The sequence below is a fragment of the Melozone crissalis genome, unplaced genomic scaffold (assembly GCF_028551555.1).
Source record: "Melozone crissalis strain CALT ecotype California unplaced genomic scaffold, PUWL_Pcris_2 ptg000004l_1, whole genome shotgun sequence".
Lineage (NCBI taxonomy): Eukaryota > Metazoa > Chordata > Aves > Passeriformes > Passerellidae > Melozone > Melozone crissalis.
In genome coordinates, this window is record NW_026535782.1 from 42397649 (window position 1) to 42425550 (window position 27902).

The window sequence follows — 27902 nt, forward strand, 5'->3', positions numbered from 1 at the left end:
GGTGGCGCAGGACCGATGACCGGCCGTGCCGGGAGCAGAACGCCCCACAGAAACGGGCCGCTACCGCTTGAAGAAGGGCGGCCCCACCCGTGTCGCCCCGCCCCTCACAAAGATGGCGCCTTCCGCCCTCCTCCGGCGGTAGGCGGCGGGCGCGGCCTTAATCCCGCCCCCATGGCCCCGCCCCGGAAGCGACGCCGCTGATTGGCCCGTCCCGGGGGGCGGTGCCGGCGATTGGCGGGCGGCGGGGGGCGCGCGGCGGGCGGCGCGCGGGGGGCGCTGGGGGCCCGTCGTGCTTTGCCCGGCGCCATCCCCGGATCCAGCCCGATCCCGTTCCCGGACCCAGCCCGATCCCGATCCCGGCCCCGCTGTCACCCGGCCGCGCTCCGGCCACGCCGTGCGTGCAAGGGCAGGGCCGGCGGAGCCAGGGGCCGCCTTTCCCTCGGGAGAAGCCGCCTGAGGCTCCGGGAAGATGCAGTTTTTTGGGCGGCTGCTGGACACCTTCAGCAGCGTTTCGCAGATCTTCTCCAACCCGTACCGCGTGAGGGAGGTGCCCGCCGCCGAGTACGCCGGTCACACGTGCCTGCAGGAGGAGGGCAGGCTGGCCCTCTACAAGAACAGCCTCTCTCGCTCCTGGGACTGCTTGCTGGTGAATCCGCAGAGCCCGCAGGTCGCGTTCCGGTGAGTGACAGACCTTTAGCCGTCCCTGCTGACGCGGGAAAACAAAGACCCCACGCTGCCGATGTCGGGGCTGCTTCGAGGCCGTGGGGTGTTATGTTGAAGCAGCAGGTGGGCTGGGAGGGGTGGAAGTGTGCTGGTGGAGGATTTGCCGCAAAACAGCTCGTGGAATCAGGACCAGGTCCAAACATTGCGACTACAGACGGCCGTGGTATGGTTCAGGGCATCCATGTGTCCCTATGCATTTCTGCTGCTCGTTCCTTTGGTGTTCAGCAACCACAGGATACTTCTGAGCAAAACCTAACATTGTTCAGGAACAGGGATGCTCTCTTCCAGCGAAGTAGTCTCCCTGCTTCCCTTGGAACAAGGATGACACTAGTTGGAGAAGAAGAGGAAAATTCCCAGCACTGCCGTTTGGAAAAGAGCCGTTTCCCTCAGATACACGGGATTGGGGTTATTCCTTTAAGCAGGATGAACCCCATGCTTGCCTTTTCTCCAGGCTCTTCCAGCTGGACAACGAAGCAGATGCCCTGGTGTACTTTGAGCAGTATGCCCGGCAGCTGCGCCCTTTCTACGAGAGCTCGTGCCAGCCCTTGTCCCTGGAGGAGCTGCAGCAGCTCAGCGACTGCGTCCGCAGCTACCCCGGCTGGTCCCCGGCACACATCGCCGTGGAGTTCGGCCGCCGCGAGACCTTCCGGCACAACCACATCCTGAGGCAAGGAGCACGCTGTCTGCTGGGGCTCCCTGCTCAGAAGGAGCTTGGGAGGGCAGGCTGGGCGCTATTGGAGTGTCCCTTCTTTGCTGGGGAAGCTGGCTGGTGGGCTGCAGCCTGCTGCTGCAGGGCCTGGTGTTTGAAGTAAAGGATTGAGGTGTCCTGCTAGAGACACGGGTTAGGTTATTGCAACCCTCGTGGAGCAGAGTTTTGGAGGAGGTTTTTGCTCACTTTGTAAGCAATGAGAGGGGAGGTATGGTAGGACTGTCTGGAAAGAGATTTTGGACACAAGGACTTGTTTTTTCATGGGGAAGTTCTGCTGTGATTTAAGCCCAACCAGCAGGTGAGCCCCATGCAGCCAATCATCATTCTCCCACAAGAGGAAGTGGGGAGAGAATTGAAAGGGCAAAAGGTAGAAAAACTGGGTTGAGATAAAGAAAGGGTAAGCAAAAGCCATGTACACAAGCAAAGTAAAACAAGGAATTGAATCACTGCTTCCCATGGGCAGGCAGGTGTTCAGCCACCTCCAGGGCTCCATCACATATTGTGGTGACTTGGGAAGACAAACACCATCACTCAAAATGTCCCCCCCCACTTCCTCCTTCTCCCCATGCTTTATATACTAAACATGGTGTCATATGGGCTGGAAAATCCCTTTGGTCACCTGTCCCAGCTGTGTTTCCTCCAGCCTCTCCTGCACCTCCAGTTTCCTTGCCAGTGGATCAGTATGAAAAGCAAAAAAGGCCTTGGCTCTGTGTAAACCCTGCTTAGCCATAGCAATACCATCTCTGTATTGTCAGCTTTGTGTTCAGCACAAATCCAAAACAAAGTTTCACACCAGCCTCTGTGAAGAAAGTTAACTCTACCCAAGCCAAAACCAGCACAGGTTTACCGAGGATAGGGCAGACTGGTGAGGAGTTGGGGGGCTGGAGGGCAAATAGCAGCACCATTGCCAGGTTGCTGAGTGTAACCTGCCTCCTGCCCTCCTTTGGGCAGAGGGAGCTGATCCCATATGGAGGGCAGGACAAGAAGCAGCATATCAAGGAGAGAGTTCAGGGCGGGGCTGCTTGCTGTCCCTTCCCTGTGCTTCTTCCCTGGCAAGAGGCTGGGCTTTCCTGAGCCTCATGGTCACACCACATGGGACAGATGGAGGGCACCTCTGTGTCAGCTCCTGGAGCAGCTGCCCGCCCTTCTCTTCCCCGTGCCATTCCGAGCCCTCTCTTGCAGCTGCGTGAACAGCACGGACAGCGAGGACGGCTGCACCCCGCTGCACCTGGCGTGCCGCAAGGGGGACGTGGAGTGCCTGCTGGAGCTGCTGGAGTGCCACGCACGCGTGGACATCACCGACAAGAACGGGGAGACTGTTTTCCACTATGCTGTGCGAGGAAACAACCCCCAGATCATTGAGGTGGGAGCGACTTCTGGTCTGGGAGAAAGTGGGACTAGAACGCGTCCTCTCTGTGCTGTGCTAGAGATGAGAAAACAGCTGCACACAGGGGAGGAGAAAGTCAGCTCCCTCTGTTGAGTTATTGCTTGAGCCTGATTTCAGCCTCTAGCATCCCCTCGTTACTGTTGCTGTTTCCCATATTCAGAGTGCACATTCCGCCCAGCACTCAAACAAGGATGTTAAGCAAGTTTCCTCAGAAAGTAATCCTTTGCTGCTATTTGCATCAGGCCTTCATCCTGCTTTTCCTCAGGCCTGTGGCTGTCTGTTCCCTCTCTCCTGTGATCAGGGTGTTTGGTTTTGGGCAGAGTGCTCCTGTAGGGAAGTGTGTGCTGAGGCTGCCATGGGGAATTGTGTGCTGCCCACAGAGTGAAGGACAGTTTGGAGCTGCCCTGGGCTGTCCTGAGCTTCAGGACCTGCTGTTTGAACTGAGTGGCCTTGCATGGGGGACAGTGATCAGAGCCTCAAGGCAGAGACAGTCTGAAGTTGTAGGTGTTCTTGATTGCTGAGAAAGGCTGGGCAGAGTGACCGGGTTTGTAAGGCGTGGGTGGCCTTGCACATGGCTCTTGAGGTCTGTCAGCTCCCCAAGACTTGGTGTGAGCCTGAGACTGACTCTTCCCCATGGCTGCAACCCTCACGTTTGCCCAATACCTGTTGTGACAGCTCTCCGTCTGCCCACCCGTCCATGTTGGAGTTTCCTAATGCACGATGAGGTAGGATGAGGATCAGGGCTTGCCATGCTGTGGAGTGGGCAGTTAGGAACCTTGTATTAAAAAGATATCATCTTCTTTATTTCTCTGGTGGCATCAACTTGGCTTGTTGTCTGTCTCATGTTTGCTTGTTTTCTGTATTGATTCCTTGCTAAATTAAAAAAACTGAATTCCCGTTTCTCATGTGTGCACGAGGCTTGCAGGGTTTTCCCAGTGTGGCAATGAGGTACTTTTCTGCAGCAAAGCAGTCAGCACGTAACAGATCTGCAATTTACAGGGAGCAGGGATGGAGAGGACAGGCTGGAGCATTGTGAGGGGTCCCGTGCTCCAGAGTCTGTCCTCAGAGCGCAAGAAGAGACAGTGCTCTTCCATGTTGTCTGTCTACTTATTTATTTACTGTCTCCTCCTTCCAGCTCCTGGCCAGACCCCTAACTACTGGCTTGGACCACCTGAACCACGAGGGGCTGACAGCTCTGCACCTGGCGTGCCAGCTGGGCAAGGAGGACATGGTTCGGTCCCTGCTGAAGTGCCGTGCCAGCTGCAGCGTCGTGGGCACGCTGGGCTACCCCATCCACACAGCTCTGAAGTTCTCCCACAAGGGGTATGTAGGGTCCCCTCCAGCCTGGGGGCTTGTGTGCTTGCTCAGCACTGGCCAGGGCTGTGCTCAGTAGGACAGGTCTTGTGTGTAGTCACTGGCAAAAAAAAAGGGAAGTGCTGGTGTGGGAAAGAAGGAAATGCTTTCAGAATAAAACTTCTTTGTCCTGGAATTAATACCTTGTTCAGTATCAGACATCAGGAGAAAGACAGATTTAAAAAGATATGTTTGTGAAATGCTTTTTTTCAGAATGAGCTGTAGGAAGATGATGGGCTGATGCTTAGATAGTATTAATTGCTGTACCTCTGTCTTTGAGTGCTCTGATCCTAATAAGCTTTCATTTCAAAGCTTAGTTTTTCCTATCTCCTGTAGACCAGAGGTACTCTTGACTCTTAATGACACACTCTGGAAGGGAATCAAAAAAAGCACAATATTTACTCCCTGTTTTCTTCGGAGAAATTCAATTCCATTTGTATATGCTTTATAACACTTAATGTTCAAAGAGTGTCCAGGCTCTACAAACAGGGCTTTCAAGACAACACTACCTGCTGATTGCTGATTTTTAAGCATTTTGAAAAGTACTTCCCAACATGAGACCTCCATTTACAAGCCCAGAATGGGGATAGGTCACTGAGGTTGCACTGGGGCTCTGTCTCTGGTACAGGGTTTTTTGGTGGTAGTGGAGAAGATAACCAAATTTGATTAGCACACCTACCCTATTTTCTAGGCACCAGATATTGGTCTCTTCACAACAGGTGTGATTTTTCACTCATAGGGAAGTACACAGAATCTTAATTTCAGCAAGTATTTAACTATTAGAGTTCTATCCCCATGTTTCCATGGAAAGAGAGGAGAAGAATTTTGCTTCTCAGATTTGGAGAGTTTCCAGAAATTACATATTCCTGAATTAGAGAAGCACCCAGATGTTGCTCCACAACTTGTAATTGGGGAGATTCTCCTGCTCCCAACACCACTTGGCTTGTGTGCTTCCTGCTGTGCCCGCACTTTCTGTGAAGAGCAGAAAAAAAGTGCAGCTGAGGAGCTCGCAGCTGTTGCAGAGATGCTGCTGCTGCAGGGTTTCCTGGTTTTCCTCTGGGCAGAAGGCAGGCGGTGATGTGAGTGGAGGTTTTGAGTCAAGACAGCAGCCACCCATCCTGTCATCTCACTGTGTTTCCCAGGTGTGCCCAGGCCATTCTGGAGGCAGATGCCAGCCAGGTTTGCTCCAAGGACCCGCGCTATGATGCCACTCCACTGCACTGGGCAAAGAAGGCAGAGGTAAATAGAGCCAATCCATGGGGAGGGCCTGTGCTGCTACCCAGCACCCACTTAATTCCTTCTGTGGCTAACTTGTCTGAGTGTGTGTGCAGAGCCCTGGGAGTGTCAGAGGCCAGCCAGCAGCCCAGTGTTTGATTCTCTTTGCACTGTGCCAGTTGGTGCTGTTTGCCACAGGGAATAGAGCAGCGGAGCCTTGCAGTGGAATAAATTGGTGGGCTCATTCCTAGTATTTCATCCATGGCTGTGAAGCTGCCAGCTTGTCCCTTTTCCCTTTTGTTGAAGAAATTGCAGCACTGTCCCTGAAGCGTAGTTGCCCCTGGAGGGAGCTCTCTTCTCATTAGCTGCCGGTTTCCTGGGAGCAAACAGATTGCTGCCTCAGAAACTGCAGGGGAAGTGTGAGGTAGGCACAGAGTGGTGGTGAGTGGAGGAAAGTCCATCTCCTGCCAGAGCTGGGCAGGATGGTGATATGCCGTGCTGGAGCACCTGAATGATGCTTATTGCTGGCAGAGGGCATTGCTGTAGGAGGGCTCTTTTCCCTCCTGCAATAACCCATTCCTCTCAGAAATGTCTTGTGGAGTTTCAGAGCAGACTTGAATTTGCTTGGCTTATAAAGAGAAACTCAGAAGGCAGAATTTTTATTTCAGTCTGCAAGGATCCTGGCCTGAGTAGGAGCTGTTTCTTTTTCCATTGATCTCAGCCATTTATTATGGTTGTGTATCAGTCCCAAAGGATCCAGAAGCTCCAGCCAGATTGTGCAGCCACCATCTAGTTCTGTGGTAAAAGACAGAGAAACCCCAGCGCTTGGAACAATTCAGCTGGCATCTGCCAGCCGCCTGTGTGCAGGCTAAGGCTCCCTCCTGTTGCCCTGCTTTGTTTGCCACGAGGCCTGGATGGTCGGAGTGCCCGGGCGGTCGTGCTCACGGCTGCTTTCTCTGTCCCTGCCGCGGTCCGGGCGCAGCTGGCGCGGCTGCTGCTGGAGCACGGCGCCGAGGTGAACGCCAGCAGCGGCACGGCCGACATGGCGCTGCACATCGCCGTGCAGAGGGGCCGCCTGGACTGCGCCATGGTGCTGCTGACACACGGCGCCCACACCAACGCCCGCGGCCGCGACGGCAACACGCCGCTGCACCTCGCCATGAAGGTGAGCTCCTGCAGGGCTGCTGGGGAGGAGAGACGGTTCTCTGGAAGGGTTGAGACAGCGACAGAGTCCTTTGAAATTCTGGCTGTTTGTGTGGGGTTCCCTTGTGGGTGCTTTGGCTAATGAAAAAGGGAGGGAAGGAATGAGAAATCATCTAGCGGCTCTGGACTGAGCTTTCCCTTGTTCCCTAGCATGACCACCTGGATATGATCAAAGCGATCATTGTCTTTGGAGGAGATGTTGAGATCCCCAATGATTTTGGAGAGACACCAGGACTGTTGGCAGCCAGGAGCAGCAAAGGTGAGGGAGCGCGTCAGCAGCCTTACAGGGTGAGCCCAGCATCCTGTCTCCCCTTGGTGGCCAAAACAGTGTCTTGGGGAGAGGTGAAAACGTGCCATGCATGGGTGATGCTTCTCCAACATGCTTTCCCAGCTTCTAGTTGCTCACATAGTAGGTACCTGCTTTGCTAGCAGAACTGGCTTTGTATTAATAGCCCGTGATGAATTTTTCTTCTGTGGAACAGGGATGCAAGAAGAAAAGCTGGCATGCACTCCCCCGTTTCGGGCCACCATGTCAGGCGCTGCAGGCTCACAACGGGATAGCACTGCTGAGCTGCCCAGGCACAGGCAGACGTGGGCAGGTCTTCAGGGCCAAAGAAGTGTGTGGCACGCACCCTTGAAGCTGCACAGCAGTGGATACTCCTGCTGTGCACAAGTCCTGCTGCCTGGCCTTTAGGGAGAGATACCTGGGATGTTTTTGCCCTTTCCCAGGTCATCCCAGAGGCTTTGTGAGGGTCAGGCCTGCTGTGAATTCAGCGGAGCATGTTCCCCCCTGGTGTGCACATGCCCTGATTCTGTTTCTGATCTGTAACTCCCCCTTGGTCACCGAAGGTGCGAACCGGAAAGTGCTCTTAGACCTGCTGCAAACTGTAGGCACCGAACGCTGCCACCCACCACCCAACCCTGACTCCCCAAGCCTGGCACCATCTGCTGCCTCCTTCCTGGAAGGCCAACCTTCCCCACGGAGCAACCTCAACAGCTTAGGTAAAGCCTTCCCTGGCCCTCCCTGGCTTCTCTCCCTTCTTGCTTCACAGTGCTGTCTCAGACCTCTTCTTCAGATGGGCTGTGCTCTGGGAACTGTCAAAGCTCTCACTGCCTGCTGACTCTGTGGTGACTGTCCTCATTCACCTGTTCCAGGATCCCATCTCTTTTCTCTGCTTTTCCTCTCTGTGTATTCTGAACTCTTGTACTCAAAACATTTGTTTTATAGACCTGACACAATGTAGCTCTGTAAAAAGAAACACTGATTCCCTCACATGTCTGGAAGAGGGGGCACTTAGCCTGCAGGTACTTTGTCCACTGGGTCATGTGTAGAAGGGAAAGTGCTGGTCTGCCTTGAGGACCTCCCAGTGTTGTGCTGGGCACAAGGAGATTTAGAAGTGTCACTTATTGAGATCCTGGAGCATCTGGGAGAGGGAGAGGGTGAAGCCTGAGGATAAGCAACCTTGATCATGGGGTTTGTTATGCATAGGAAAAGCCTAGTGTGAGACATTTGATTGTATTGAACCTTGTGGTCTGTGCTGCCCAGAATAAGCACATAGGTCAATTCTAAACGATGGGCTTTGTGCCTTTGGGGAGCTCCAGAGCTCAGGAGCAGGCAGCAAGAGGGGTTGTGGACTAGGCAGCAGGGGAGTTGACTTGGAGGGTCATGAGAAGAGCATGAAAGTGGCTGACATCTGCTTGTGGACCACTTCCCATCTCAGGTTGGAGGTTTTCTTTGCAAAGGCTCTCCTATGGGGCCAGAGGACAATCCCGGAATGTGTCTGTGTCACTATAAATCTCAGTGGCTGTTGACACCAGGACTTTCTTCTCACCACAGCCCAGTGAAAGCAACCCTTACCCAGTTCCAGCTCTGATGCAGTGACAGAGCAAAACCTTTTTTTATTGTGGGCTCTGCCCTTGAAGAGCCTCCTCACCACAATTCATTGTTGTCCACAGCCTCCTTCTGGCCTGGGTGCTGGCAGGAGTTTGTAACTTCTCTTCCCCCTTCTTTCTTCTTCTGGTTTCACAGGCTGGCTTCTCACCTAGCTTGGATTGGTGCCCCACACCCAGGGTGGCCTGGGTGAACGTCAGCTGAGGGGTAATGACAAGTCACCCTGTCCCCACAGCTCTCCTGCCTAGGTTACTTTGAGGAGTAGATTTAGGTTTTATCCTAACAGCTTGCAGTAAACTGCGTAGTGGGCATGCTGCTGGGCTCTGCCTTCTCTCATCCACTGTGCACATCATCTGCTTCTCCAAATCCTGTCTTTTCCAGTGCATCTACAGCTGCCTGCTCCAAAGGGTGGTGTTGCTGTCCTTTGGTGTGGAGTTAAATTTGGGGGTACCTGTTGGCTGTGGGTAAGATGGCTTGTGTCTCCTGCAGGGATCTTTATTCGACGGGGGAGTTGGATATTCTCTTTTTGTTTATGGTGGAAATCAGTTACCACATTGGTGATCTCTAATTCATTTTTTCCCATTTGCATGTTCATGGCCCTCTAGGGTACAAGGACCTTCTGTATGTTTCCACAACGCTTGGACAGCTGTTGAAGGCACCAGATGTTGTGGACATGCCCTGTGAGGCTAGAAGAAAGTAAGTGAGGAGCAGCTTCTGTCTAGGCTCCTGTGCAACTTGAAGGTGAAATCTCTGTGTGAATTCTCCCCTCCCACACCTATGGGGTTGGCATCCTCAGAGCTGATATTATTTCATGTCCATCAACATTGCAGTTTTTCCAGCATCTTTTGAGAAATCTCTTGTTTCCCTAAATAACCCCTGCCTGTCCTGCCTGGAGTTGCAGTGGAGCCTGAGCTCAGGAGGTGAAACCCTGCTTTGTCCCTTCCCTGTGCTACTGGGCACCCAACACTGTTTTGGCTTTGTGTTTTCCCCATCTCTGCACACTGCCCTGATGTTCACTCAGCTCCTCTGCACTGTCTTGGCAGTGCCTGCGCCTCACCTTGTGTGCAGTGGAGAAGGAGTTGGCACTGAAGTGCTGCTGGCAGGATTTAGGTCTGTCTGCTTTTTTTATTTAGGACCCAATACCCATTACTCTGTAGTAAGGGACTTGGGTGTGGTTTTGGCTGGTCACTCTCTTTCTGGTGTAGAGGTTCGAGGTGGCTGTGCAGGAGCAAAGGATGTTGCACCAGCTCTGACAAGGCTTATTGGATGTGTCTTATTTGCACCCGAGAAGGCGCTGCTGGATTTATTTATTCACCAGTTACACAGTCTGCAGCAATCTACTTGCTGGCATAGCTTCCTGTCCCCAGGGCCGTGTTCCCACAGAGTGTTCTGTGATTCATAATCTGTCCCACAGCTCCCAGTCATCTGTGTGTGTCTCTCTGCAGTCAGGACCGGCTCCTGTGCTTGGATGGAGGGGGCATCCGTGGCCTTGTGCTCATCCAGCTTCTCCTGGCTATTGAAAAGGCTGCAGGCCGTCCCATTTGTGAGATCTTTGACTGGATTGCAGGGACCAGCACTGGAGGGATCTTGGCCTTGGCTATTGTACATGGTGAGGACATAATGGATCCCTTCTCATTCTGGTCTGAGTGTTCCTCCTGGGGGAGCAGATGTGTGGTGGGAGCTGCCTCTCTGAGTCCTGCCAAAGGAGAGAAGGGATGTTTCTTAATGAAGGAAAGCCTTGACCTGGCTTTGCGCTTGCTTCTCATGTCAGCTGGCTTTGAGCAGCTTTCTGGATTTTGGGGAGTGTATAATGGCAGAGTTCAATGTTCTGTATTTCCTGTGCTCTTCACAGAGGCCTTAGGGCAAGGTGTTTGATACGTTCTGGTAACGGGAAGCTGCTCCGAGCTTGCTCTTCCTCTCTAATCCTTCCCAGTCATGGTGCTGACAACCAAGGCAGGCAGCTTGGGAAGGGAATTGGCAGTGATGCCTGCCAACTCCCACTTGTCCTGGGGAAGCCTTGCTCTGATGTGCTGTTTGTTCTGCCTGCCTTTCCTCCCACTGCCTGCTCCTGCCAACACTGTTGCCCGTCTCAGGGAAGTCCATGGACTACATGCGCTGCCTGTACTTCCGCATGAAGGACATGGTGTTCCGGGGCTCTCGGCCCTACGAGTCCGAGCCCCTGGATGAGTTCTTGAAGAAGGAATTTGGGGAGAACACCAAAATGACAGATGTCCAAAAACCCAAGTAAGTCCTGCCGCGGGCTGTGCTGGTTGATGCTGTCTCACACGTGCTCTAGACCTGTGTCAGCAGAGATGCTCAGCCTTAGAGCAGATCTGGAGGAGTGTGACGTGCAGACTATTGAAACCATAAGTATTTTTTTTTCTATTTTACTCTCATTCTCTCATGTCTGCTTCTCCAGGGTTATGGTGACAGGGACATTGTGTGACCGACAGCCAGCTGAGCTCCACCTTTTCCGGAATTACCCTGTACCAGAGACAAAATGCTCTACTGAATACAAGACAAATGCATCTTTCCAGCCACTCACTCAGCCAGAAGGTAAATGATGGTACACACTAGTCCAGCTGGTTAGTTCCATTCCTCAGATTTCATGTTCTTCCTCCCTGAAAATCAGCAATGGCTCATCCCTGGTCTTGGCTTGTAACTAGGTCCTAGTAATGATTCCCATTTTTTCTCTCTCCTCCTCCCTTGGCTTCTCCTGAACCTCACTAGCCAGGCCCTGTTCCAGTAGATGAGAGAATGGGCCTGCTAGAGGAGTCCTGCATCTTTCCCTGGGCTCCTACAGAAAAACATGGAAATGCCATGTAACTGAAGCATGCAGCCCCCTCCAGCTTGCTGCCTGGTCTGGCGCACATACCTGGTTCCCTATCAAAATAGCAGCAAGAAAATGGATAGAGAGTGAATTTTACCCAGGATATGTAGGAAGTGGTGAGGATATCTTTTAAAGTCCCTCAGAGTCATCCTGTGCATCCAAGCACCCTGATGTTGGTAGAAAGAGGCACAACCATGTAGGGCAGGGTTTCCTGGGATTGCAAGCCATCCTGGTTTATGTTGGTGGAGCTGGGGAGCTTTTTGTGCACAGCAGAGTTGCTGCAGGAGGCCTTTTGCTCTCTGTCCCTCACAGAGCAGCTCGTGTGGCGCGCTGCCCGCTCCAGCGGTGCAGCTCCCACTTATTTCCGGCCCATTGGCCGATTCCTGGATGGAGGGCTGCTGGCCAACAACCCCACCCTTGATGCCATGGCAGAGATCCACGAGTACAACAAGACACTAATCAAAAAGGTGAGGGAAATCCTAGCCTTGACTGGTAACTGGAGGATTTTGGCCCCACTGAGCCTCTCTTGAAGAAGAAGCGGGTGTGAGAGTGGATGCATCTTAGTGGATAAACAAGTTAGCAGTGCAGCACCCTAAAAGGGAGCGTATGGAGGGGGATATGTGCTGGGAATAGTGTCTGGGAGGTGAGATACCTCTCCTAACAAGGGTGTGAGATGGGGAGACAGTCTCATCAGCCTCTCCTTGCTTCTTTGAACCAGAATGATTGAGTTGATGGTTGTATGTGGCCCTTGACATAGCTCTGCAGGGCCTTTTTCTGCCCAAAAATAAATGGAGAAGACAAGGGTATGGTACTCTGCAAGACTGAAGAGTGAATGTCTTGTGTGGTGTGGCAAGTTCTTCAAAAAGTTGAATAACCAGTGGCAGCTATTGCTCCCTATAGCTGAAAGGGGAGATGTGTTGCCAAAGTGACTGAAGAGTTGGACTGCTTCGTGGTCATCTGGTCCTAGGACTCATCTCCAGGGGGTCCCATGGGTTTGGGTGTGGTCAGGGGAGAAGGGACACAGCAGTGCAACTGCTGAAGTCCTGTGGGTTACAGCTGTCTCACCAGGCCATACTTTGGGGGAGGATGGGGGAAGAAAAGGCAGCTGAGCCTTTTGCCTTGGCTTTCAGAGCTTCCCCCAGGAAGCTGCTGTGGAAGAGATGCTTCACTTTCATTGTTGGTCATTGCAAAGAGCTCTTTTGTTTGTCCTCAGGGTCGGAAGCAGGAAGTGAGGAAATTGGGGTTGGTGGTGTCCCTGGGAACAGGGAAGCCTCCGCAGGTCGCAGTGAGCTCTGTGGACGTTTTCCGCCCCTCAAACCCTTGGCAACTGGCGAAGACCGTCTTTGGAGCCAGGGAGCTTGGCAAGATGCTGGTGGAGTGTGTGAGTACTGGGAGGAGGGGATGGCAACAGACCCCTGGGGCTGCTTGCAGGGAGGGAGGAAAGGTTTCCAGTTTGCCGCTTCCCCCTTTGAGAAGTAAATTCTGCTCTGACTGTGGATGTAGTGGGTAACTTAGAAATTGCAGGAGCACTGCAAGCCTGAAGACCTGTCTGATTCTTTGGGGTTCTGAGTGCCCCAAAGGGACACTCATCCCCAAGGGATATTCTTGCAGCTGAAAGGAGCTAAGGACAGGATGGTGGTCAGTGACTCTTAGGAACATTTGCAGGTGTGAGTTTGTGAAACTCAGTATCTTTCCAGGAAGAATTGTTTATCATCTGACCAACGTGGGAGAAAAAAATTAATCATCCCTCAGAAAACAGAAAATTCATTTTTCTTTAGAAAAGCTTTGTTTTTCCCTCTGAGGAAATTAGTAAATAGTAGAGAAGTGAGAGAGTCATTAATTAAAAACAATAGTTGAGAGCTGTAGTTAGGAAGCTTGTGTGCTTCAGGAAGATGATCATTACATGTTGTTCATGAAAACACTCTAAATGGATGAAAGCCAGAAAGATCAGAACTGAAGTTCTGACTATGATTTTAATGTTGTTGCTTTATCTCCTTTTTAGCTTCCTGAAGTGAGAAAATACCCAGAGTCCTTTTGCTTCTCCTGTCGTTTATCTCAGGGTTCCCAGGGAAGCTGTCCCAGGATAGCCCAGTAGGCCTGAAGTAATCACAGGCTCTGCTGTACGGGGCTTGGACAGAATGGATACAGATGAAATCCCAAGGAGGCTGTCATTCTGGGAGTTTCCATGAGGCAATCCACTCTGTGCTGTGATGTATGAAGGGTCTGTAGGGTGCAATTCTTGTGTCCCAAGGATCAGGAGCGCTGCCCTTATGATAAAAGTAAAGAAAAAGAAGAGCCACGCAGCTCTTGGTGGCGAGCAGTGCCATCCAGGATGCCCTTGGTTTTTATTTTCCCTCTGGGGCTTGGTGCCAGGGCAGCCTGTGGTGGGCAGGGAAGGGCAGGCAGGCTGTGAGTGAGTGCCTGTTTCTCCTGCAGTGCACTGACGCAGACGGCCCAGCTGTGGATCGTGCCAGGGCCTGGTGTGAGATGACGGATATCCCCTATTTCCGGTAGGAGCTTCCTTTCCTCTCTCTTGCACAGCCCTATTTTTGTCCTCTCACTTCAGACCTGGCTGTGCCGTGCGTCATCCCAGATGGCATCCCCTCCAGAGGCATTCCTGCCCAGACCTGCCCCTGCACACGCCTCAGTGACAGGAGGAAGCGTGCCTGGCCCTCCACAGGGCCTCAGGCACCCAGCACGCCGGGTCTGGCCTGCTTGAGGGAGCTTTGGGAGGTGTTGTCTTGCACGGCCCTTTAGGATGTGCATCCTGCCCCGTTGCACCCTGCACAGCCCGTTTTAGACTTGTCCCTGGTGTGCTGCAGCTGCTTCACTGTGCCTCAGCCTTGAGTGTGCCTGGCCTTGAAGGAGGGGGAAGGTCTGTGCTCTGCAAGCCTGACAGACCAAGGGCCTGGCGGTGAGAGCCGCCTGGTGGGAGTGTCCTGCTGGTGCCTGGTCAGCTCTGTGTCTGTGCCCAGCTGCTGATGCTGTCTGTGCCCGCAGGCTCAGCCCTCAGCTGCACACGGAGGTGATGCTGGACGAGGTGAACGACACCGTGCTGGTGAACGCCCTGTGGGACACCCAGCTCTACATCTACCAGCAACGGGAGCAGTTCGAGCAGCTGGTGCAGCATCTCTGCCTGTGACTGACCTGGAGCTCCCACGCTGCGTTCTGAAGGCAAGGAGCAGCAAGGAGACACTGACATCGCTCAGATTTGCCCTTGAGCCAAGGTGTCGAGGTGATGGACAGACTTGTGGTAATTGAGAGGAATTAATATTGAATAGACACCAGTGCACATACACGTGTATTCCCAACACAGAATGTATGATAGCTGTGAAATGCTGACAGTTATCTTTGTGCTGTAGCCCCATCTCTGCTGCTGTGCTTGGTTCTGCTGCCCTGCTCTCTGACCCAGAATCCAGAGCCCTCACCTAATTGTCTTGAGCTGTAGCAGCTGGAATGTCTCCTGTCTGTGCAGTACCTCCACTGACAAAGCACCGTGCACCTTCCTATGTCACAGAATGGGCCTAGGCCTGATAAAGTTTCAGGGATTGCTTGGCCCACTGGGCCCAAGGTATTTCAGTGTGTGTAGTTTGGGGAAAAGGGATTGGTTTTCTCTCAACACACCCAGTTTGAAGGGGAGCAGAAATGCTGCAACTTTTTGCAGTGGATGCAATGCAGAAAGCTGCAACTGGCCTTGGAGGAGTCTTTCCTGAGACAGTTGTCTTCTGCAACAGCTTCTCCTGTTCCTTCTGAGATGGGCTGGCAACACTGCCTGGAGAGGGAGCAGCCTCCCCCACCCAGGACTTTATTGTGCCACTGATTTGCTGTTACACTTCGCTCAGGGGCTGAGATGTGAAAGCCTGTCTTTACAGCAAGCTCAGAGGAAGGGACAAGAGCCTTGGCTTTGTAGAAAGATAATTTCTCTTTTTTCTTAACTTGAAACTGAAATGCTCTGAGATCAGTTCCCACCAAAGAAGCCAACCCTGGGACAATTTGGATTTACTTTTGTATTATGACTGGAAATTCTACTGTGATTGCTACACCAGTCATTGTTCCTGCAGTAATTTTTGCATATTTATAAATAATTTATGTATCTGTTTGGAGATGTTTTGAGGAGTAACCTGAAAAACTGAATTTTTGATGGTTTTCTTTTGAGTGAATGAACTGCTGCTGCCTGTTTCTGTGAGACACTAACATGTCCTAAAATAAAGAGGGATTTGCATTTGTTTCCAATGTCGTGCAGTCCATGGTGGTCTTGTCTTTCTCTCCATCCTAGGAGTTCTCAGAGGGGCTCTAGGCCTGCAGACTCTGAATTTCTTACAGGTAGAAAATCAGAGAAAGGGCTCTTGAGACACAGGATTTATACCCTTTGTATGGGCTGAAGAGTTGAATGAGCTGTCCCTGCAGCATGTGGGTGCTATGAGTGGCTGATTACTCCACAGCAGTTGCAACCAGAATGGAGAGGCTTTGGACCAGCTGCAATATGAGGATCCTCTTGGAGCTGTCCAGGCTTAAAAAAATAGAACAGTAGGTGTTGCTTGATCCATCTCTTCCCATGCACGTGCCCAGAAGAAATCACGATGGCAGTGCTGGTCCCAGCTCACCAGAGGTGAAACCTGGGGAAGGGTTCAGACAGAAGCCTGTTCCTACTCTTAAGAGAGTTTTCCTGAGAGTGGGAGTGGGAGGGGGGCTAAGAGCCAGAGGGCTGAAGCCTGGGGTGGGGAAATATGGGCAGGGGAGAGCTGAAATTTGTGTAGTTTTCCTTGGGTTCCCCCCTGCCTGCTGCTCTTTGCTGCCTGTGATCACCAGCTGACAGGGAGCTCCTGAGCTGCGAGGAGCCTGCGTGAGGGGGACCTGAGCACGCCTCACTCGGTTTCCCTGCACAGCAAGCCCCATCAGAGCCGTGGCAGGGCTGGGACAGCGAGCCATAAGGCAGTGGCTCGGGCAGGTGGCTGGCACTGCAGGTGTCAGGACAGGCAGGGCTGGGCACCAGGCTGGCAATCAATAATGCAGAGAGGCGGTCACATGTCCTTGCAGGCTGTCGCAGGATTCCTCTCTCCCCCCCAGAGTCTGGTTACTTCCAGAGATCAAGTTCCAGCCTCTCGGCTGGTGAATTATTAAACTCCATCAGTGCTCCCTTTGTACCACATCTCTGTCTTCCTGCTGTCCTTCCTTGCTGGTGACAGGCTCCTTCCATCCAGCTGGCTGTGCAGGAGCAGAGTCCTCCAGGCCAGAATAGCACCTTGTTCTCCTTTGCTCCTTGCTTCTCTGTGGGAGAGTGAATAGGCTCCAGAGATGGATCTGTCCTACAGATCCACCATCTCCATCTATAAGGTGAGTGTTGGCATCAAAGGCAGCTCCTGTGATGGGGGATGTGCGGGTGGGAGATGAGTGTTTTCTGCCAAGGGCTCCCTTGAGTGGACAGCTGAGGACTGAATCCATTCACAGGCTGAACTGCAGCAGCTCCTGTGGACACTGGGCTGTGTTTGGGACCAGTTTGCCTCAACCAGTCCCTGTTGAGGCATCCCTGTTTGGGAGCCGGAGGAGAGGGTGGTGTGGTTCCTAAGGACAGATTCAGGAAGGAACTGAGCAGGCAGGGTGGTTTGGACATGGAGCATGGAGGGTGGCACACCTTGGTTGCTGGCAGGAAGATCAATGGGCTGGTTTGCCCCTCCCTTGAAAGAGTCTCTGATCTCATAAATGCTTCCCTACACGCACCAGTGCTGAACCAAGAGAGGAGGGCTGACAGAAGTGAGGAATTGCTTATTCCAGTTGCTGGTATTCTCTGTAGTCAATGGACACCTTAGATAAATGCAAACAAAAGCTGAGAAGCTGGTTGTCCATCCCTTCTCTTACTAAGCTGCTGAGTCTGGCAGTGCAGCACATCCTGGCCAGGAAAGGGTTGTGTTCATGCCTGGATAAGCAGTGGCTGGCTGTGGGGTGAAGGAAAAGGCAGCTCAGACCCCCTTGCAGTTTCTCCCCTGCCTGCAGTGGGTGTGGGCCCTTGGGAGAAAGCCATCTTCATCTAGGCAACACTTGGCTGTGCAGGGGGCTGCCTTGGGAAGGCTCGGGGCAGCTGAGGTTGCTGGCCAGCCCCGATGCAGGGACTGGCTGTGCTCGGCTGGACCTTGTCTGGTTCCTGTGCTCCAGAGGGGGCTCTCACCCAGCCAAACCACAGCCCAGGAGCCTTGTCCTGCTGAGCTCTCTGGGCATGAGGAACAATGGCATTAACGTGCTTCTGCCTGCCCACAGAGTATCCTGGAGCAGTTCAACCCTGCGCTGGAGAACCTGGTGTACCTGGGCAACAACTACCTGCGTGCCTTCCACGGTGAGTGGGGTCCCACAGGGACTCCAGGCCACAGTGCTGCCTCCAGCCTAGGCACCCCCATCCCCTCACCCGGGACAGGGCTGCTGCTCTGCCACCTCTGGCATGTCCTGAGCTGCTCTGAAGCACTGTTCAGCTCCAGGACCCACTCCTGATGGGGAGAGATGAGGGCCTATAGGCAAAGTACCAGGAGGTGGCAGTTCTGTGTGCTGCTTGCTGGAGCTGGTGGTGGTGGGAAGGCAGGCTAGACCCTTACCACCCCTCTCCTCTCCCCACAGCACTATCCAAAGCAGCTGAAGTGTATTTTAAGGCAATTGAGAAGATTGGGGAGCAAGCACTGCAGAGTTCCACCTCACAAGTGCTAGGTAAGGCTCTCCTGCACATCATCTTCTCTCCTGTGGTGAGCCACAGTTACCTCTTTTTGACCTTCTCCCTTAGGTGGTCCACTTCCAGGTACTGGGGCAAGAAAAACAGCTCCTCTAAATGGTGTCTCTCTGTACCAGGCCCTGTCCAGGTGGTGACAGTCAAATTTATTGTGTGTCCTTGAATATTTCTCACAGTTCCAGCAGTCTTCCCTGTATCTCTCTGAGATAAGTGAGTGAGCTCAGCTCCTGTGATGGACCGCCAGGAATGGACCTCTCACAGAAACCAGTCCCTTTTGAGGCATCCTGCCCCCAGAGATGAAATTTTCATCACAGACGAAGCATTTTTCTCCTCCTTGAAGGTGTGAGGGGAAAGCCAGAGAGCATGCACTGACAACAACTGATGGGGTTTTGTCCTCCTGAGCCTGCAACTGGCTGGAATGGCAGCTTGGGGCTGAGGGACTCACACTCAGCAGTGTAAATAAGTCTGCAGCCTGAAAATGTGGTCAGGGAACTGCTCCACTGCTAAATGTTTCAGCAAAATCTTCCAGCAGATGTGCCCCTTCTGCAGACTCTTCTTGTCATCTGCACCTCCCAGCTGGCTCCTCTGCTCCCTGTCATCAGTCTCTGCCTTTCCTGGTTTCATAAGGCCAGCCCAGGGAAGTGGGACCATGCACAGCATCAGAGCAGGTGCTGGAGCTGCCTTCCACAGGACACCAGAAATGTGCAGTGCAGCTGAGGAGCCTTTGGGGTTAGAGATAGAGCCTGTGGGGGCTGTGGCAGAGCAGAAACCCAGCACCAGAGCCCATGGCAGAGGCGAGGCTGTCTCTGACACTGGGGCTGCAGCAGAGCACCGGCCCAGCCATCACGTGGGCTGGGGTAACCCTGCATTGGCAGTGCCTGCAAGGGAGGGCTACCAGGGTGCAGAGAGCAGTGCTTGGTGATATCTCTTGGACTTTCACAGCCATGTGAAAGCTCATCAGCCCGAGCTGCACGCTGCTGGTCTGCCTCCTTAGGCACATGAGAAAATGGCCACAGGACTTTTTCACCTTTTGTCTTTTTCCCCCAAGGTGAAATTCTGATGCAGATGTCTGACACACAGAGACTACTGAGCTCTGATCTGGAAGTTGTGGTGAGTGGTTTTCCCAAGGGCTGGTGGAGGTGGAGAATAAAGTGCTTGCCTTCAATACAGCTTATCAGCCCTTGCCACACTGACCCTATCAGCTGCCCTCACACATGCCTGCAGGCAGGTGCCTGCCTCCCTGCTGCACGTGGCAGAGGAGGGTCACAGGGCTGGCATGCCCAGAGCCTGCCTGCAAGTCACTTGCTCTGCAAGATTTATGAGCCAGCCCTTGAATATTTCAGTGCACTTTATCACAGTGCATGCAATATCCCATATGGTGAAGGGATAAGGGTGATGGCTCCCTCCCCTCTTTCAGGCTCAGACCTTCCACGTGGACCTGCTGCAGCACATGGAGAAGAACAGCAAAATGGACGTGCAGTTTATCAGTGTAAGTGTGAACCCCTGTCTCCTCCTCAGCTCTCCTTGTTTATCTCTCCCCTTCACCCAAGGGTTTTTGCTTCAACACTTGAGGTGATTCCGTAATTCTTCTCAGCAGGAGATAGGGGGTCTTGCCTTCTCCCACCATGGAAAAAACTCCCCTTGTTCAGCTGATGATGGAGAGCTAAAAGAGGGCAGGTGGCTGTTCTTTGTGCAGTGGGACTTGCCAAATGCTTCAGTGGGGCTGAGAGACTCAGCATTCCAGAAGCAGAGTTCCCAGCTCCCCCAAATCCAGGCTCTGCTGGTCTGTGGCTCCTGTGCTGCTGTGGCCCAGCTGGCCATGCTGGTGGGTGGTGTCACAGAGGGAGACAGAGGCCTTGGGACCCAGGGCTGGGTCTTGAGCCAGCACTCTTGAACCATTTAAAACTAAAAGAAAGGCATTTTATAATAGGTCCAGGTGAAGCCTGATTGCAGGTGGGCTCAGAAGCCCAACCACCCATCAGAGCAGGACCCTTGCTGCCTCTCAGTGTGGCTGGGTCTCTGGCTCCTCGCTGAGCCTGTTTTCTCCCTGGCAGGAGAGCCAGAAGCAGTATGAGCTGGAGTACCAGCGAAGAGCCACCAACCTGGACAAGTGCATGGCAGAGCTGTGGAGAATGGAGAGGGCCCGTGACAAAAATGCCCGGGAGATGAAGGTGAGCAGTGAGTGATTGCAGGAGCGGAGTTGGTGATAAGAACTGGAGGATTTCTCGGGAACCAGGGCTGATTTCTCAGCAGCCTTAGCCAAGGGGTTGCCCCGATGTTCAAAAGGCAGCAGGCTTACCTGGAAAGTAGGAGACTCCTGTTCTACAGGGTGCTACTGACCTGTGGTCAGTCCTGCCAAGCCATTTCCTCATTTAGGAAGCCTCAGGAAGGAAGGACTTAATCCCCAGCGCTCTGCTCTGGCTCCTCGCTGCCGCTGCAGCAATGCAAAAGGAGTGGGAAGCTGATAGACATGATGACCCCTTCCAACCCTTTCCCTGAGTCCTCTCTGCCGGATTTTCACTGATCCCCTCCTCCCTTCTTTCCCGGTGACAGGAGAACGTGATGCGGCTGCGCTCGGAGATGCAGGCGTTCGTCTCTGAGAGCCAGAGGGAAGCGGAGCTGGAGGAGAAACGCCGCTACCGCTTCCTGGCTGAAAAGCACCAGCTGCTCTACAACACTCTGCTCCAGTTCTACAGCAGGGTACAGCCCTGCCAGGCTGGGGAGCAGAGCTGGGGGAGCAGGCAGCAGGGCTGGAGGGGGAGCGTGCAGGCAGGAGGGAGCCAGGGCTGAGCCATCCTCAGGTGAAGGATGCACCTGCTCATGGACTGGGCAGGAAACTCTTTTGGTTCTTGCTGTGAGGTTCAGGTTGGCTGTACTAAGCTGGGAGAACATGTCTGGGGCTGAGCGTGGTGCCGGCATGGGGTTAGCTGGGTGTGTGAGTGATGGAGGAGGGAAAGGTGCTGTAGGTGTTTATTAGCAGGGTCTTTGGGGCCGGGAGATCTCTGCTGGAGGATGCCATCCTGGAAATTCCTGCCTGCAAGGAGCTGTTTGGCCATTCCCACAAGCCTAATTTTGGGAGGACCTGGTCTCTCATGCGTGTATAAGCCCTAGGCTTCCTCTGTAGCTGGTCTGCCTGCCCATCGTCCCCTCTTGTGTGTTTCTCCCCAGGCTCGGGGCATGATCCAGAGCAAGGCACCGCGGTGGAAGGAGCAGCTGGAAGCCAGCCGTAACCCCTCAAACAGCCACTCCCAGGGGCTGCTCCCAGCCTCCCACGGCCAGGGATACCCACCAGGACGGCTCACGCCCACCCACCTCGAGATGGTGAGGAGCCACAGACAGCTTAACCTTGTTTGGGGAGATACTGGAACAGGTTGCCCAGAGAGGTGGTGGATGCCTCATCTCTGGAAACATTCAAGGTCAGGCTGAACTGAGCTGTGAGCAACCTGATTTAATTGAAGACATCCTTGCTCATTTCACATGGTTGGACTAGATGGCCTTTAAAGGTCTGTTCCAACCCAAAATATTCAATGGCTCTTTGGTGGTGAGGGTGCAGGGCAAGGTCAGTCCTTGGCCAACCATGGTGCCTTGTCCATCTCCAGTGACCTTTCCTGGCCAAGAGGAAGAGGAGCCTGTGTGTGGGCTGCAGTGGAGGAATGTGCTGAGTTTGGCTTTCCAAGAGGGACTGCACATCTCTCAGACCATCTCCTGCCTAACACAGCCTTCATGGATGTGTGTTCAATCCCCTTTCTTTCCAACAGCCCCAGAGACCTCTTGGGGACTTTGCTTCTTCTATGACTGGGAGCAGATCCAGCATCTTCTCTCCAGACCCTCCAGAAATGAGAATGTCTCCTCAGCCAGAGTCTCCCAGGCGGCCAATGCGGAGGACACCGTCAGCAGCCAGTATGACCCAGTTCTGGGAGCAGTGCTGTGGGGACACACAGGGGCTGGACCTCTCTGGGGAGAGGGTTGGGTTTGGGAAGGGACCACCACTCTACCAGAGCACCAGACCTCAGCCATGTTCCTGGGCATGGTGAGAGGACAGCACCTATGGGAGCTGTAGAGAGCAAGGCTGAAGTAGAAAGTGAGCTCAGCCTTCAGGGCAGAGTCCATCCAGGGCAAGACCAGGCTGTGTGAGGTGGGGAACCTATGAATGTACAATTTTCAAGGCTCCTCGAACTACAAGAACTGGTTCTTGCTAGAATTCCCATTTTAGTAAAGCACCATCTCTCATGCTACCAGATTAAATATTAGCTTGCCCTATGAAACCCAGCCACTTAACCCATGACACACCTGCTTTTCCTGCCTGAGAAATTTCAGCCTAAAGTTTGTAAAAGAAGTAAAAAAAGGACAGGGAGAGATAGAAATTACCCAAATAATCAGTAGCTCTAGCAGGTCAGGAGGAGGACTGTCAGGCAGGGAGGGCATCAGCCAGGGCGTGCAGTGCTTATGCTCTGGGCATTTGGCCCGAGAGGACACAGAGCAAAACAAATGGGTTTGGCTTGAGTGGATTGTCTCCTGCAGGATGCTCACCCTGCTTTTCCCATGCTTTGAAAGGCCATCTGCTCCTCCCCTAGAGCAATTCCTTGACTGGGAAAGCAGTGATCCCTTTGAGGAGCAGGGTCCTGCAGGAGGATGCCAGCCTCCAGCCAGACCCTTGGGTGCCTCCCCGCAGGTTTGCTGCCCGCGGGCCGCACGTCCCGTTCGGGCTCCTTTGGCGAGGCCAGCGCCGGCAGCGAGGGCAGGAAGAGGAGCGGTGGCACCACGAGGGTCCAGGCCATCGTGCCCCACACGACGGGCGCCAACCGGACCCTGCTGCCGTTCGAGCCCGGGGATGTCATCGCGGTGCTGAGGCCAGAGGCACAGAATGGCTGGCTCTACGGCAAGCTGGAGGGCTCATCCACGTACGTGACGCTGCTGCTGTAAAGTGGATGGATGCAGGCTTGTTGAGTCTGGAGCTGGGAGGGTTAAGCCCAAAATGACCACCCCCCTGGCCTCCTGGTGTGGCCTGGGCGCCGTGTCCCACCCACCATCGCAGTGGGGCAGCGCTGTGTCCTCAGGGATGGGGGCTCTCCGTGCCAAGGAGATGGAGATGCGCTGTGGCAGGGCTGGCGTGGATGGGCTGCCTGGGGAACCTCTGGGGCTTTGGGTGGAAGAGCCAGGGATGCAGTGAGACCCTCCTGGCCTGCATGACTGAGTGACTCCTGTCATGGGATCCAGCTCAGCGCCACGAACTGCTGGAGTTACCTGAGAGGCCTGGCATTTCTTAGCTCACGCTGCAACTGCTGCCACAGCCTCCAGCACAGGCAGGGCACGGAAACTGCTGCACCCAGCACTTACTGAATTACTCGCTGTGGCTCTGCCAGCCAACATCTGGGTGTAAAGCCTGCCCCGTTCCATAGAGGATGTGGACTGCAGGAATGCTCACGGATGTGAGATGAACAAAAGCAGTGCCTTTCTTTGGGCAGCTGTTTCTGGAGTGGAGCTGCTGTAAAATCCCTGGATGAGTTTTCCACAGCTTCCTTGTGATTGTGGTTGGTTGGAGTGTCTCTTGCTGGATTGCACCAGCATTACTCCCAGGTTTTACACAGCTCCTGAGATAAGCGAGTCCTGCTCCAAGCTCAAGGTCCATCCCACGATAAGCCCTGTGCCCCATCTATGGGTGACAGAAGTGCAGGAGCCCTGTCACACATGGTAGTGGCAAATGTGGCTTGATTGATGTGTGAGATGGGTGCAGATCAAAAGTGTTTAGCAAACGGATCTGAAGAACCACAAACCACAGCTGCCTGGACCTCATTTGGCTCTGTTCCTGTGCCCTAGGTGTGGCTGGTTCCCTGAAGCTTATGTCAAGCCTTTGGAGAATACAAGGGAGATGGAGGAGCCAGACACCAGGTAACAGGATGGCAACTGGCCAGGCAGAGCTCCTGGTACACCACAAATCCAGTGGGGTTTGTTTAAGTGTGCCCCATGGAACACTGCAGGGCTCCCATGCTGCAGGACCTGCCAAGAGCCTCATTGTGCCCTGGGACCTCGCAGGCTTCCCTAGGCAGCTCCCATAACCTGTACAATCTCATCTCCAAGGTTCTTGCAACTGGGCCAGTCCAAGACACGTGCATTTCCTCCAGAGACATCCCATGTTGTGCTAGCACCTGTGCTGCTCCCTGATCCCTGCTCTCTGGCTCCCCCCTCACTGTCCTGTGCTTTGCTCAGGTCCTTCCCGCTGCGGAGCAGTCACAGCATGGATGACATCCTGGACCGTCCCAGCACTCCATCCTCCAGCAGTTACTGGCCTGCTGCTGCCCAGCCCAGCGTGCCCACCCCGCCTCCCCTGTCAGTGGGTGCCAGCAGCCACCAGAGCGGGGTGGTCACCCCTGTCACTTCTGGCTCCAAGGTGAGTGCAGCAGCAGTGACGCTGTGATGGGTGTGTGTGAAGGGGGCCCCATCTGACTTTCATCCTTCAAGGCACACCTGTTCTGCTTTGGCCAGTAGAGACAGAAAATCACCTTTCTGATGTTGGTGAATGGACCTGCTGCTTTCCTGAGTCTTGCTAGCATCAGTCTTTCTCACCCAGTCTGTTCACATGCCACCCTGTCTGATGACCCCTGCCAGTGTTCCTGTTGTGTGCAGATCCTCAGTGCCTGGCTTTGCTCCCCCAAGGGACTGCTTTTCTGCCCCTGCCCTTCTCATCTCTCTCTGTTTTTGCTCACCAGGGACCCTTCAGTTCAGTCCTTTTCTCCATGACCTCCCAGCCTGATTTCTGGTGGCTCCAGGGCAGCACTTCTTTCTGCTAATAGTAGGACCATGGAGTGACCAGGCTGGTCTGGGAGTGGGTGACCAGCTAACAGAGATGCCATCCTTCTTCTCCCTTCAGAGAATGGAGAGGAGTTTCATAGGGCTCCTCTTTTAAATTCAGATGAGGGTTGGCTTAAACTCACAGCTGGGGTAGGGAAAAGCTGGGAGCAGAGGCTGAGGGCACAGCACAGCTATATTTAGGAGCCTTAGAACAAGTTGTGTCCAACTCATGGTTTATGGATGGCATACTGAGAAGGAAGTCCTCCACTTACCATTACTTCCAGCGGTAGGGAATTGACTGGGACACCCAAGTTAAAGGTGAGGACCTGGGGGAGGAAAGAACAGTGCTGCCCATGGGGCATGACTTGCTCAGTCTCACTGGAAAACCTTTTCCACAGTAACTGGTTCCAGGCCAGCACAAGGTTGCAAGCAATTGAATGTCTCAAAGAACTGAAAACTGCAACATTTAATTACTCTTTTTTTTCCCCTTTATGTCCTGCTCTGTGGTTTCAGGTAGCCTCAGGGCGCACAACACGGGGAACAGCCTCTGCAGCCTTCCTATCCCTCTGGGTCACTGGGTTTTCATCCTGCCCCAGGGCTAGGGTGTAGGGATAGACCTGGGACTGAGTCATGAAAGGTGTGCAGCATTTGGAACAGCATGGCAGAGTGGGGAACCTCTCTATAAAGCAGGGAAAGACTAATTTGGAAAGACTCAGCTTTGCTTTAAATGTATGCCCAAGACACCCCCAGCTGAGACACAAACAAGTGGGTGTGACTTCCCAACTGGATGCCAGATAGCCACGTGTGGTTCTCTTGTCTGCCACCAGAGTAGTTTAGCAGGTCAGATGTCACTGATCCTTCACTATCCACTGGCCAAGAATAAGGGCCACAGGGCCTAGGTCCAACTTTGTCCATCAGGTTTGTCCGCTTTTCAGTAATATGTGGTGCAGGGTAGGTAGGTACAGCTCTGGAGTTCCCCGTGGATGCAGGGAGCACATCAGGGCATGGACCACAGACTTTTTGCCAGGGTGTGTGGGCAACATGAGGGGGCATCTCTGGCTGTGCTGGAGGGTGAAATGTAGCTCAGACTGTCACTGTTTGCTGTGCTCTTCAGATATAACATTTTGGGGATCTGAGTCATCTCCTTTCTTCCCCAAAACAAAGGAAGATGTCCAAGGGGAGTAAGGAACCTGTGGTGTAGGGACAACGCCCCCCAACAATATTCGGGGTGTTATCTACAGTGGGGAATTTGCGGACTTTTGCAAAGCTTGACTGAATAAGGAGTCAGAGCCCTGTTAAAAGGACTTGGGCTCCTAACTCACCTAAGTGTTTTGTGAAATCTTCCTCCATGTGTGCAGTGTCTCCTGCCCCACTCTTCTCTCCACATTGCCTACTCCAGATTTCTCACTGCTGCTTTTCTCTTCTCTGCAGAAATCAGGAGTGTTTGACCAGCCCCCTGAACTCTTCCCACGGTGAGTAACATGTGGAACTCCACTCTGGAATAATCTGACAGAGGGGAGTATTATTACAATGCTATTATTATTTTATCTTTTGGATTATCAAATGTGGGAGCCACAAGGAAGTGTCTAGGGAAAAGCAATGCACAGGCTACCTTCCAAGACAGGAGGCAGAGGTGGTCCATTCTGCCCTCTGCTGATTGGGAAGGTCCTATCCTGACTCAGATAAAATGAGGTAGGAGCTGAGCACCCTGAGCACGTGTCCAGACCCACATGCTCCTTCCCATCCATCCTGGAAGGGTCACAATAGCAGCTCACAGCCTGAGTGTGGAGCTACACGACTGTGCATCTCTGCCTGCTTCTAAGGGCTGAGGCATAAAAGGACGTGGCTTTGAGTTCTGATGAGTCAGGTCTGTGGGGGTGAGACTTGCCATAAATCCCTGTTTTTCTTCATCCTGGAGCTGAGTTGGTGTCTCCATGTTTCTGGTGTGGTGCCATGGCCTTTTTCCACTCCCCAGTCCTTGGCTGGAGGGTTGGTGTACACTCTATGAGTGTAGAGTGCTGTCATGAGGGACAGCCATGTGCCAGTGTCCCTTCCTCATCCCTTGGAAGAAGGAGGGTGAGGAGCCCTCAGGACATCCCAAGGGGAACCACATGGGAATGTGCAGCAGAGTGTGTTAAGGATGGAGAAAACACACTCAGGAATTGACTTTACCAGCTCTCCTCCTTGGCATGGAGGCGAATGCCACAGGACTAAGTGGCCCTTCCTTGGTCACAGACATCCCTGCATAGCATTTGCAGCCTTTCTGATGGTTGCCTGTTTCCTTTCCCATTCCAGAGGTACCAACCCCTTTGCCACAGTCAAGCTGCGCCCCACAGTGACCAACGACCGCTCAGCCCCCATCATCCGATGAAACAGGGCTGTGGGCAGTGAAGGACTCCAGCAGAGAGGGAGGAGGAGAAGTGACAGTGCTGTGACCTCCAGCTGGGCAGCAGCCTAGTGCTACCACTCCAGGAGTGAACTCTCTTTTCCCCTCCCATACCTCTGGGACCATGGCACCCATCTCACCTGGGTGCCTGGTATGCTTTAGCCAGGAGCAGATCTCTGCTGCCCTTTCTGGATTGATCCCTGCTTCCCTCTCCTTGTGCTGTTACTGTACTTGAGTGGGAGGGAGCAGTCTGCTGTTACTGGTGCCGGTGGCCTGGGAGAGGGGATGGTGCGGGAGCTGGAGGTAGGGCTGGCTAAGGCCGTCTGCAGCCAGGGCAGTGCTCTTTGGATGTTGAAGGTGAAGCTTTGCTACCCCTGCTGTGGGCAGAGAAGGACTGTCACCAAACAGTTCCTTTGCCACCAGAAGAATGAGCTCCAAAAGAGAAGGCTACAAGAAGGCTTCCAGTGGCCCAGCTGACAGGCTCTGGTCTTGGCCTCTTTGACAACTGTGTCCATTTGCAGCAGCACCTGCCTCTTCTCACCCCAGGTGCAGCCCCTCACCTTGCTGGGCAGTCCTGGGGCAAGGCAGGGGCAGGTGACAGTGTCCAGCACCACTGCCCTGTTCCTTCAGGTACTGTCCTGTGGAAAATAGATGGGTTTTTTAAAATAAAATGGAGAATGCATCTTCTGTGTCCATTTCAGTGGCTG

The 27902-nt window shown here is 53.5% G+C and overlaps 2 protein-coding genes across 3 annotated transcripts; both read left to right on the forward strand.

Moving 5' to 3' along the window:
• Positions 1-333: 333 nt before the first annotated feature.
• On the forward strand, positions 334-15364 carry PLA2G6 (phospholipase A2 group VI). Of its 2 annotated transcripts, XM_054275409.1 has the most exons (16): positions 334-678; positions 1175-1390; positions 2615-2795; positions 3955-4142; positions 5315-5411; positions 6370-6552; positions 6741-6849; positions 7440-7592; positions 9087-9177; positions 9927-10090; positions 10575-10725; positions 10901-11037; positions 11624-11778; positions 12525-12692; positions 13748-13821; positions 14312-15364. In XM_054275409.1, the coding sequence occupies exons 1-16, from the start codon at positions 470-472 to the stop codon at positions 14451-14453; spliced, it is 2418 nt and encodes an 805-aa protein (XP_054131384.1). In that variant the 5' UTR covers positions 334-469; the 3' UTR covers positions 14454-15364. The 2 variants fall into 2 exon arrangements, with proteins under 2 accessions (XP_054131384.1, XP_054131393.1); XM_054275418.1 differs by lacking the exon at positions 7440-7592.
• Positions 15365-16485: 1121 nt separating this feature from the next.
• On the forward strand, positions 16486-27814 carry BAIAP2L2 (BAR/IMD domain containing adaptor protein 2 like 2). Its single transcript, XM_054277468.1, has 14 exons — positions 16486-16645; positions 17564-17639; positions 17915-18001; positions 19069-19130; positions 19438-19509; positions 20075-20191; positions 20574-20720; positions 21189-21341; positions 21779-21920; positions 22693-22921; positions 23838-23909; positions 24228-24408; positions 26241-26281; positions 27105-27814. The coding sequence occupies exons 1-14, from the start codon at positions 16607-16609 to the stop codon at positions 27178-27180; spliced, it is 1494 nt and encodes a 497-aa protein (XP_054133443.1). The 5' UTR covers positions 16486-16606; the 3' UTR covers positions 27181-27814.
• The last annotated feature ends 88 nt before the right edge of the window (positions 27815-27902 follow it).